This window comes from Pteronotus mesoamericanus, unplaced genomic scaffold (genome assembly GCF_021234165.1).
Source record: "Pteronotus mesoamericanus isolate MK-2021 breed Mesoamerican mustached bat unplaced genomic scaffold, CSHL_Meso_final contig_221, whole genome shotgun sequence".
Taxonomy (NCBI): Eukaryota; Metazoa; Chordata; class Mammalia; order Chiroptera; family Mormoopidae; genus Pteronotus; species Pteronotus mesoamericanus.
In genome coordinates, this window is record NW_026555092.1 from 6505334 (window position 1) to 6517992 (window position 12659).

At 38.2% G+C, this 12659-nt stretch overlaps 1 protein-coding gene across 2 annotated transcripts in view; it reads right to left on the minus strand.

Annotated features, from left to right (window-relative positions):
• EYA3 (EYA transcriptional coactivator and phosphatase 3) overlaps nucleotides 1–12659 on the minus strand; it is an 84516-nt gene that overhangs the window by 11734 nt on the left and 60123 nt on the right. For both annotated transcript variants that reach the window (XM_054571834.1, XM_054571833.1), the window contains 7 exons: nucleotides 10853–10992; nucleotides 10192–10275; nucleotides 8602–8691; nucleotides 6474–6532; nucleotides 4457–4617; nucleotides 2218–2332; nucleotides 1065–1186 (listed from right to left, as the gene is read on the minus strand). In XM_054571834.1, coding sequence (XP_054427809.1) covers nucleotides 1065–1186; nucleotides 2218–2332; nucleotides 4457–4617; nucleotides 6474–6532; nucleotides 8602–8691; nucleotides 10192–10275; nucleotides 10853–10992 — 771 coding nt within the window. The remainder of the gene's footprint in view (nucleotides 1–1064; nucleotides 1187–2217; nucleotides 2333–4456; nucleotides 4618–6473; nucleotides 6533–8601; nucleotides 8692–10191; nucleotides 10276–10852; nucleotides 10993–12659) is intronic.

Genomic DNA, 12659 nt, shown 5'->3' on the forward strand with positions numbered 1-12659 from the left:
TTTACCATCTTAACCATTTTCAAATGTACATTTCAGTAACATTAAGTGTACTCACATTGTTGTGCGACACACCTCCAGAACTTTTTCATTTTATAAAATTGAAATTCTATACCCATTAAAGAGCTCCCTATTTTCCCTTCTCCTAAACCCTGTTTACCAGCATTCTACTTTGGTTTTATGAATTTGACTACTCTTGGTACCTTATATAAATGAAAACATACAGTACTTGTATTTTTGTGATTTACTTTAGTATAATGTCTGTCAATGGTAACCTGTGACAAGATTTCCTTCCCCTTTAAAGCTGAATAGTATCCCACTGTATGTACATACATTTTATTTATCCTTTCATTTGGTGGGCATTTGAGTTACTTCCACCTCTTGGCTATTGTGAATAATGCTGTTATGAACATGGTGTGCAGATATTTGAGATCTTGCTTTTAATTCTTTTGGATGTACACCCAGAAGTGGGATTGCTGGATCATATGGTAGTTCCATTTTTAATTTTTTGAGGAACTGCCATACTGTTTTCCATAGCAATAGCATCATTTTACACTCTGACTAAAGTGCACAAGGGTTCCAATTTCTTCACATCTTTCACCAATGCTTGATATTTTTCTGTTTTTTGATAGCAGCCATCCTAACAGATGTGAGGGATTTAACCATTTTAAATATACAGCTTAATCCTTGATTTTTAACCTAGTGACTTTTCTATTATACTATACTGCAGTGCTCTTTCTGTGAAAAAGAAATCTGAAATGAGGCAAAAGTAGACTTCTAAATTAGATACTATGCTCTTTCAAATATTATAAAGGAAAAGAGCATAGTAAGTTTTAAGTCCCACAGATCTGGAATTGAATTCTGTTTATGTAACTTGCTATCTATGAAGTCTTGTGCAAGCTATATAACTGTTAAGCCTGCCTGACCTGCTTCATCAGCATTACCAGAAGACTTCTGTGAGGGCTACAGATATACATAGTGTCTAACAGAGAGAATGGTAAATAGTAAGTGCATCACAAATAGGAAATATTATAGTAAGACCAGTGACAACAGTGCAGAAACCATACCAATTTTGGTAGCACTATAGATGTTTTCAATAGGAAATATTTCTCCAAGCCCATATAGGAGAACCTTGGCCAGAGCTGGAACCAGCTGGGTTGTAGTGATCAGAACATTCACACAATTCTTTCTAGAAGTGAGAAAGGAAGTAAAAGAAGAGAGAAAGATGAAACCAAAGCAACCCAGGAGCAAGCATTCAAATGATCTTCTCTTTAGGATCTAATTATTAAAAACTAACCTTAAAGGGCATGCATGGTATATTTGTTCAATGACAATGCTCAGTTATTGTTCTAACTATTTCAGGTTTATCTACTTTCCACATAAAGGGCAGAGATTCTATAGTGAGCACAGAGAAGACACTTGCTTCTTGCCTCATTTCCCTCTGACCATTCCATCTTACTGCACTTGTTAGCAATTACCACCAACCCACGTCACTGATACCACTCTCCAGAAAACAAATGACAAAGACTTTCAGTTACAGAGCCATTTCATCTGAATGCAACTCAGCCCTTAAATGAGATGTGATTTAAGTCCTCTCCGCTCTTCACGTAACAGCAATATAAATTCCAGAATACATATTAATTTCACATGTTCTTTATAAAATTCACCAAATAACCTTGGTGTCACTTTTACTATTTGCTCTATTAGGTTATAGATCTGGTATTTCTACTTCGAGGACGGAAGCAGTAAGGGATATTGGTACCAAATATGACTATTTATTTTCCATTATAACCTTCAAGCTGAAATCTCCTAATCTGCTTAATGTACCCTTTTCTTTTCAATTCTGTCTTCCTGAGTTGATTCTGGTACATTTCTTTTGAGCTTCCTGTCCTCAGGATATTTGAGCTATGTCTCCTATATGTATTCTTTGATGTCACCAGGCCCATCTCATGGGCTGAAGAATGAGTGTTATTGAGTTTTAATTTTGTGAGCAAAAAGTAAGGGGATAAAAAAAGGCTTTCATATATATTCTCTTAAAGCTCTAAGGTGTGTGGTTAGTGTTAAATGACCTTGCCTGCCTCCTAACCTAAATACTTCCTTGCTTCATTTAAACGCTCACCCCTACCCCAAATCCTTTTGTAGGAGCGGCCTGTCCTGGACTAGCATAGGAAAGTGTGTGTCTCTGAGAGGATGAGAGACCTAAAAGAACTATTTTCATACCTGGACTGGATGAGAAGTAAGGACTTTAATGCAGTTCCTAACCAGGAATCTGTTAAAACTTCGATCTCTGCTCGTAGTCTCTGCAGTGCTTCCTTTCTCTGGGGACTGAGAAGGCCTTTGGGAATAAAAACAGACACATTTATCATATGACAACATATCCTTGCCGACACTGAGGAAAAAACTTCTAAATTCAATTTAGAAATAGTGTGCCACTGAAATATTCTACTGAGCTAATATATTTCTCTTCTTAGTAAAACTTTAGAGTAGCCTACTCAAAATGCCTTTTTGACTTCCTTCGTCAGAATGTTTTTGCTAGAGGGCACAACAACAAAATCAGCTAATGAGAGCACTGTGATTAGATTCTGACACAAGGTCTTTCATCACAAATCAAGAGGAGAACCTGCAGAATGGTGGATCATGCCTTGAGTAGCACTGATTTAGGAATCACCTCAAGAACCAAAGCAGAAAAATGTGTTATAGCTGTACGAGTCTGCAGCATTTCTAATCTCTCTCTAAAGAAACCAGAACCCAGGCTGGAAAGGAGTGCTAAGATTACACAGAAATGTAGTGGCTTTTGGTCTGAGTCTTTCCATTACCATACCCTGCTCCCATGGTGACTGTACTTTTACCCCTTTCAGAACACGTCCACCTGAGATTCCAGGTTAAATGGCCAACTCTCTGAATGTCATTTATTTGTACAGTATTTACTTCTGAAACAACTCCAGCTGATAATAGGCTAAAACACAGTTTCAGATCAGACAATTGAGCATAATGAAACAATTTATCTGAGAGCATTTTATCAGACACTTGAGTTATAACATTCAAATAATAAATCTGGCCCTGAATTTTCTATAGTGAAGGTAAAATGAGAAATCCCGAAGTCTATTACTAACATTCCATAAAAACAGAAGACATTTCTATGAGGACTAGAACTGTGTATAATTTATTTGCACACTGATAGTTTCATAATGCAAGCCTAGAATTAGATGACTCTCAATGTTTCTAATAAAACAAAACCAATACCTCTGTGTCATGTATGATAAACACATTAAGTATATATACATCATATGCTTAACGAATAACATGATGTGGCACCTTTATAATTCAAAATTTTTACAAAATAGAGGTGGACATTACTTTAGGCTCAGGGGATTCTCACAGAGGGTTATATTACTTTCTTCAGGAAACTAGGTCTAGGCACTCAGTAGGCAGAGAAAGAATCAGACACTTAAATTAGATTCCCAAAACCCAGATGCCTGTGATTTTTACCTGGTATTGGAGGGGTATAAAAGAAATGAACCAAACTGACCTTCAAAGCCCTATTTTTACTTCCTGTACCACAGAAAGTGGTAGCGTGGTATGGCAGGAAGGTTCTCTTGACCTGGGGTAATATTATCTCTAGGCAGTTTCTGGCAGTCTCTGGAATCCCTGAAACTTCATGCAACATTTTGTGTGTATGTAGAAGTTCAAGGGTGATCGTTCAGTTTTAAATATTTTCTCATAAGGGTATGATACTAAAAAAAGAACTACATAAATGTAAAGTAGAACAAGAGTTAAGGGATGTGAATTCCAGCTGTGATAGGTCATTAACTTGCTACGATAACTGCCCTTGTTACTTTCACAATGGACATCTATTCTCTCAAATGCAAAATAAGGAATTTAGATATCTAACATCTCTTCTAATTTAGACAATCTATTGCTAATTAATTAATTAGCAATTAATTTTAGGTCTGGTAGCACCTGACATATAAGATATTTCTAGGTAGGAAGAATTCCCAAGGTCCTTCAAATCATAACACATGGATACCGCCAACCTATACTCCTGGACCTAGTTTTCCATCTACTATACACTTAGTCACTAGTTCTATGTGACTTGTCCTGATACATCTGTAAAAAAAAAAAAAAGGGCAGCAACCTATTAACTAGTATTGACAGTAGTTTTGATTCCAGAATAAAACACACGTCATCAAATATAATCAATGAAACACATTTCTTTTAAATAGGACTTTGTCTAAAAAGAACAAGAGAACTTTGCAGTTATGCTAAAAGAAGTCCATGAGAAATGCAGAGCTCCTCCACAAAGGGTTTCATTCAAACCTTCATGTTTTTAAATACAGAATTAAAAATGTTATTATGGCACAAATTCATAAGCAGTTGCTGGGAGTTCTAAGAAATCCCTGGAAAAGAAAGCAGGAAATAAGCAGGAAACAAAATCAGACTGGCTGCATGCCACACTTACCGCCCACGTTGCTTTTATGCTTATCATAGATTTCTCTCACTTTTCGGTAACGGAAAGCCAGTTTTCTCATCCAATCCACACCTCCCTGTACGCCCACAGAGGAGCCATGGCTGCCACTGCCTCCTGAGCCACTGAAACCATCTGTTGAGAAACTGTAGTTGCTGCAGAGAGAGAGGATAATGAAAATTAAAATCTATACCTCACGGGGTTTTTGGATGAGTGACGCCTAGGATTCTCTGCCCTGTTCCTGTCCTCTAACACCAAGGCTAATGGCAGAACCTATCTTTCACTAGTCCTCTATCTCACCCCTATTAGCATGTCGAAGAAAGGATAAATAGTAGGGCTAGAGAGACAGGAACAATTCAAGCACCAGCATCCCATAGAGGCTGGCTTACAATACAGCATCCTTTCATTAATGACAGTATCTTACAGTGAAACTACCCCCCCAAAACAGAATATAATTTTTTTTGTGTATGCACATACCAAATGATAACAATTATATAAAAAAAGTTAAAAAATAATGGAAGTAAATAACCACAAATATTAATAAGAGTAAGATAATGGGGATATTCTCTCTGTGTGATCTGTTGGCTAGTTTATTAAGTTCATGGTTCAGACTGGTGGCTTTAAAACATGCACAAATTCTTTAATACTCTCTTCTAGTTCTTCTCCCTTTGGTATGTACTGTGTTTGAATGCAAAAAGAATGTGGTGAAAGTGATGGTGTTAGACTTCAAAGACTAGGCTTCTCTTGCTCTCTCGGAGAATTTATTCTGAAAGAAGCCAGCTGTCACATGAAAACACTGGAGCTGACCCATGCAGAGGCACACAGTGAGGAACTGAGGCCTCTTGTTACCAACCACCGGTGAGAGGCTGAAAGCAGATGCTCCAACTCCAAACAAACCTTTAGATGATTTTTAGCTCTGGCCAGTAGCTTGATTTCAATCTTAGAGACCCAGATTCAGGACTACCTAGCTAAGTCACTTTCAAGTTTCTGACTTACAGAAACTACAAAATGATCAATGTTTATTATTTTATGCTACTAATTTTTGGGATAATTTGTTATACAACAATAAATAACTAATATAGGCATACCTCGGAGATATGGGTTTGGTTCCACACCACCCCAATAAAAGCAAATATTGCAATAAAACAAGATTGGTCAAGATTTCTGACTTCTATTTGTAAAAAATGTAACATCTGTGAAGCACAAGAATATGAAGCACAATAAAATGAGATATGCCTATACAGTTAAACAGCCTGGGAGGGACTAATACTTCCTAAATAAAGATTTTAAAATGACTGACAGAATTATAAATAAGTTAGTTTAATCAAAAGTCAAAACATAGTTCAATTAAGTTGTGTGATATTCTATATTTAAGAAAATAAAGCTGCCAAGACATATAGTAGGCAATTACTGGTTAGCTACAGTAATATCTCATAAGAACAGTGGGCTGGGCATTGCCCCACAAACCAAAAGGTTGTGGCAGGTTTGATTCCCAGTCAGGGCACGTGCCTGGCCTGGATTGTGGGCCAGGTCTTCTGGTTGGCTCTTGTACATTGATGTTTCTCTTTCTCTTTCTCCCTCCCATTCCTCTCTCTCTAAAATAGTAAATAAATAAAATCTTTTAAAAAATATAACCAGTGTGAAAGCACAATTCTGACTAAAAATGTGGCCAGAGGGAAACCAGTATATTCTTTACTTTGGAATGCTTTTTCCTTATCCCATCACTGCTACCCATTCTTCAAGGTCACACCCAAATTCTATTGCACAGAAAAGGCCACTCTAATGTTGGCAACCATCTCCTCCCCAACACCCATCAGAACTGTTTTCTTTTCTGTGCTCTGTCACATTTTCTATTTTCACTTCACTGTGTGGCATTGTTAACTATGTCTGTCTCCTCTAACAGATTGTGAACTCTTTTAAGGCTGTGTCTTATCGTCTTTTACTCTAAACCTAGACAGTGTTTTGTTCATAACACATGCACTGATGTTTATAGCATCATTGTTTTTATCACCTTAAGTCTTGGCCATTGTCATCAGAAGCCACATCTTCCACATGCACCTGGTCACACTCCTGTTAAAAGACAAAACCATATACTACTTCAGTCCAGTGAGTAAAAGTGCTATTACCACCACGACATATTGCAAAAACAATGGGATGACGAAATACCTTATGGCTTCTCTTACAGGTGGAGGATCACTCTTACTCCCCTTGCTGCCCACCTTCTTTTAAAGCCTAATTCATATACCACAGTCTCCCTGAAATCTTCCTTGACTACCCCACCCTCATTTATGCTCTTATCTCAATAGTTCATTTTTCCAACAGCTCATGAGTATGAGTACAAGCTCCCTTATGCTGTGAGGTGTGTCCATGATCTATCGTATAGACTGAAAGTTCTACTACACTTAACGCCTCTTATGGCACGACCCCTATCTTACTTCTCCTTTGTACCCCTCTAGTCTAGTCCAGTGACCTTATGTAGCATATACCCAATATATTCTTGCAGACAAAACAGACGGTAGAGTGTGGTATGAAAACTGAGAGTGACTGAAACAGAAATTTATAAATTCAAGCTTGGTACTCAGAGAGGTTGTCTAAGTCAATCTCCTCATGTTATAAAAATGAGGTGAGATGATTTACCCGAGTGGTAGAAAAAAACTAGAAAGAGCCTGGGTCTTATTCAAATCCAAGGTTCTTTCCACCAAGGTCACATTACTCCTGACATAAAATGCCACCCACTGCCTAACTCTCAGACACACTCCTCAGATACCACCTACGACAGTGTCATCATGTCCACATGCATCAGAATCCTCTGGGGAAGTTTTTAAAAGGTATGTATTCTTGGGTTCACCCCAGACCTACTTGAATCAGAATTTCTGGGAGTGAAGTCCTAGAATCTTCATTTTTATTTAACAAGATCCCCAGGTGATTCTTATGCCCCCTAAAGTTGAGAACCACTGACCTGGGGGGCAGGAACACATTCAGGTCAAATTCTTCACAGAACTTTCAGTCCTGAGTGAGGACTATGTCTAGAAAATCATTACAAATACAATTTGGCAATAATTATTGGCATGTAGTAGGTTTTCAATAAATGTTTGCTGAATAAAAACTCTGATGTCCTAACTTATCAACATGTGAAGTTGAGGAAAGATATTAAAGCACTGTGGAGCTTAACAAGAGTACAGGAGTTTAGAGCTCTATTAATTTAATTTGTTGGAGAATTGTCCGTTAAGTAGAACTAGGTTGTATTTTAAGAGGAACAGAGTTATTTCGTATTTATAAAATGCTATCTTATTTTATTTAAAAATTTTCACTATTTTTAAAACTAGGTAATATATGTGGTACACAGTTTGAAGTTCAAAAGGACATGAAGTGACACATCTGCTCCTTCCTATTTCTATGTCCCAACAACACATTCCCCTCCTGAGACAGAACAACTGTTACTAGTTTCTTGTGTAGAGTAACTACTTAACTGACGCCCAAAAATGGGACAATAACTTTCCTAACCTGGGATTCACACTCTGGTCTTCTGATTCCCAGTTCTGTGTTCTTTCCACTAAACCATGTTTACCTCAAAGGTGAACTCGAATATCAAAGCCAAAAATCCCCCAAGAAGCTCAGCATTTCCTGGTTTTCCTTGCATCTAACTATAAAATGATTCTGGGTATCAAGGTTAACCTATACATGGAAAATCAGCATGTATAAAATATAATGAGTCACAGCAGTCATTTATAGATCTGACAAATCCAGAGACTCTTTTAAGGAGGTAAAATCAAAGAACAGTCAAATATACTTAAAGCACAAATAATCAAACCCACCTTATATATTATTTAATATACATGAATAAATTGGATTGTTGGTTTATGTATCAAGTGTTTTGCCTAATGGGTTGAGATTTCCTCTAGAACAAGATTGCTTCCAGAACAAAAATCAAATTTTTGGGCCAATAAAATTGAGAGCCAGAATCAAAACTGTGGTGGCCTAACCAAGGCATTATTCCTGCAAGACTATATAGATCTGCTTGGCCAGCCAGCCTCTCTGTACCCGCCCTAACCACATTTCCTCTAAATACAATAAGCATAGGTTCAATAGTTACTGAACAAATGATTCACTGAAGAACAGAAACAATTTAAAATGCTTACCTCTAAGTCATTGAAAAACAGGTGCGTATCAGCCACTTCAAAAATCATTTCTTCCATAGTTAAACCTGAGCCAATCACTACTGTTGGGTCCTGGAAGACAAAAAGAGAAAAATTTGCCTAACTTGGTACTCACAGCACTTGTTCTGATCCTTAAATATTTCAAAATTATTTTGGGCCAAGGCCAAACAACACAGACCCACAATAGTGCTTCCAACTATTACTGATGCAATTTCATTCACAGTTATAATAATCTGGAATTGTGAAAAGTTAAAAATTTCAGGGCTTTATTTCTTAGAAAACTAAACCTACTTAAAAAAAAAACAACCTTAATTTTCTGGGTGAGGGGAGATTCCCTGTTTCAGGAAAAATTCTACCTATTGCTAAAATGTTGATATTGTAACGCCTATTATCTTCTCTACACACACAGAAACACACACACACGCAGGGTAACACCAGAAGTCCGTTATCCGATAATCTCAACAACCAGGAAATAAATAAACAAAGGATGAAGAGTCAAAATATTTGTGGGAAAAGCAATGTACTTAGCCTCCTTCCACCCCCCAATGCATTTAGCTTTAACATGAACAACAGAGACTGTACACTCTGTTTAATTAATAAATACATAATTTATTTATTTGTATTAGAGTGAGGGGAAGGGAGGGAGAAAGAGAGGGAGAGAAACGTTGATGTCAGAGAGAAGAATCAATCAGTTGCCTCCCACACGCGCCCCAACCAGGGACCAAACCTGCAACCTAGGCATGTGCCTTGACTGGGTATCCAACAGCGACCCTTCGCTTTGTGGGATGAGGCCAATCAACTGAGCTACACCTGTCAGGGCTGTATGCTCTTATGCTATATACCTTTTTAAACAGCCTAGCTATGTAGCATATCAGTGTGCCAGTCTATACATTAAAAGCCTGTTGAAATTACTTCTAATAGAAACATCAGTGACAGTAGTAACTGGGAATAGTAAGAGAGCAAAGGAGGAAGATATTTTTATAAAATGTATTCATAGAAACAGAAAAATAAAAGCCTGAGGTAATTTAGCACAGAAATATACAGGTAATAACTCAAAAACAGCTCATCCCTCTACTAAAGCTGATGTTTATATTGATGACTAGACAAGTTAAATTCTGCTTGGTATATTTAAGAAGGTATGTAATCTATTTTAGAAAGATATTTTATATTTTACCTATATTTTGAATTTACCTATCTGGCATTTACTCAGCTAAATGAAATGTTCAGTTTGGGCTGTTAAAAGCGACGTAAGGGATAACAGATTGGTCTTTGAAATACATAATCCTGAGACTCCACTCTGTTTCGAGAATCATTTCCATACTTCATTTATACAAAATGCCACTCTCAAAGAACTTCAGCTTTTAGCACTTGTCCCAGGTCTAGTCTCTAGCTTTATCACCAACTCTGTCTGACTACGTAGCCTGCCTAGTACAAGCCATTAGGCGAAATTTAACATGGAAAGTATAAAAGGCCAACAAGGTAAGATGGAGGTAGTAGAGAAAGTAGTTTTGGTTGCCTGCCCATATAGCAGGAAAGGGAGAGTTACAAAAAAGGAAGAAATGTTCAAATTACCTTTCCATACTTCTGGGCGTAGGATCCAGTAAGAAGGGAGTGGAAGATAATGATGGTTTCATCCAAGTCCCACAGAAATACCCGCTGAGGGAGGAAAATATAAAAAATAATGGGTGAACGTCTTTTCTAATTACAATGGAATAAAGCAAGAAATCAATAAGAGAAAACTGAAAAATTCACAAATATGTTAAAAATTAAATAATACAATCTTAAATAACTAAGGATCAAAGAAGAAATGACAAGTGAAATGATACTTCACTCTTATATTCTCATTTTACTTTGAGATTTTTGAATGGCAAACAGTATGACATTACTTATGATACCTTCTTCTTCCTGAATATGATGCATTGTTCTTTCTGTTCTCCTCTGGAATATAGAGAACAGCTTATTCTTTCCTTTAAAGAGTTCTGGTTCCATACATTCAGAAAGGCTTTTTTGATGCTTTTAGTAAAAGCATCTAAAGTGAGATGGAAAGTTATGGGCATAGAGAAATGTGTTTTTACATTTCTCATTTCACTTGGCCAACTCAGTTGCTCTAGCCCAGGAATTAAAGGGTACACTACACAGACCATATTATTTTATGAGTTTCAGATATGTTTGATAAACTTAAGAAATGAGGAAAAAAACAAAGGTGGTAACTTATATGAGGTTCTTCCCATACTTCTAATTCACTGTCCTGGGAAGAGTTGGCATCAGCTTTCCTCTTGCCCCGGTTCTTTCCAGTCATGTTCTTCCTAGACTGGTCATCGGCATCTTTACTTGGTGTAGTCTGGGACAATGATGGGCTTGTAGAAGGGTCTCCTGGAAAGGGAAAGCAAGATATTTATTGCCAGTAGTCAAAGTCTGTAACAACCAAAGCAGGAAGAGAGTCAGCAGGTTTTCTGCCCTTCAGAATCATATTGCAGGGATAAAAAATGAAAAACCAAAGTAATCTTAAGTAATTTGAGAATGCAGAAGTGGGCGCTGAGCATCAAAAGTTCCTGACATTGCTAAGAGAGTTATAGCTAGAATTTAGATGCCTGCCTCCCATAGAACACATCTATGAAGTTATTTTACAAAAACAAAAAACAATAACAACAAACAAAAACTGACCCTGATCAAGCCTCTAGATCAGAGTTTCTCAACTTGGCACAATTAACATTTTGAGCCAAATCATTTTTGTTGTGAGTGTGCTGTCCTGTACATTGTATGATGTCTGGTTAAGGAACATCCTTGACCTCTACGTTCTGGATGCCAGTAGCACTCCCACCCAGTATGACAACCAAAAATGTTTTCATACATTGTCAAATGTTAAAGGAGGGGTACACAGCACAATATTGCCTCTAACTAAAAAAGACTGCTCTATGTCCATGTACTAACTTACAATAACATACAAAAGGCAGCAGGACATGTTAAACTACTCCATAAGAATATAATAAACAAGAGTTTCCATCAAGATTGAGGCATAGGCAGACACGCTTCGCCTCCTATGCAACTACAAAAAGAATTACAACTAAATCTCAAAACAAGTTAACACCCAGGACTGTCAGAAAATTGAACTGTATGGAAGTCTGACAACCAAGGATTTAAGGAAACCACATTCATCCAGACAGGTAGGAGGGGCAGAGAAGCAGAGATGGAGCAGAGAGGCAAGGAGACATGGTGTCGCATGGAGAGGCAGTGGCACAGGCATGGGCAGTCCCACATTCATGTGTGGTGGATAAAAATCAGGAGGGATACTTGGGAGCAAGTGATACCAGGCACAGGCCAGACCACACAGTCCAGGGTTCCAGTGCTGGGAAGATAAATCCCCATAACTTCTGGCTGTAAAAACTAGTGGGGGTTGGGCACTGGAAGAACTACTGGATTTCAGGGAACTTCACTTAAAGGGCCTGCAGTCTTAAAACATATACAAACCTACCCACTCTGGGATTCAACACCAGGGCAGCAGCTGGGAGGGCACCAGTTGCATATGGGAAGTGGGTGAAGTAACTAGAAATGGGGTGAGTGCTGGGCAAACCCCCAGAAGGAAGGCAGCAGCATAATCCCCTCTCTGAGTCCCCCCTCCACACAGAGCCACAAAGTGGTGAAGCTGGTTGCCCACCCCGTAGATTACCTAAGGCTCTTCCCCACACAATTTACAGGTGCCTTTTATAGGGACTCCCTATATGCACGGCCCATGGACATGAACTAAGGTGGGGCACTGCTGGAGGGAAGGAGGGTAATAGGCAGAGGAGGGCAAAGGGGGAAATATTGGGACAACTATAATAATATAATAAAATATACTTTGAAAAATATATAATAGCCCTGGCTGGTGTGGCTCAGTGGACTGTATGCCAGCCTGCAAACCAAATGGTCATTGGTTTGATTCCCAGTCAGGGTACATGCCTGGGTAGTGGGCCAGGTGCCCAGTAGAGGGCGTGCAAGAGCCAACCACACATTGATATTTCTCTCCCTCTCTTTCTCCTTCCCTTCCCCCTCTCTAAAAA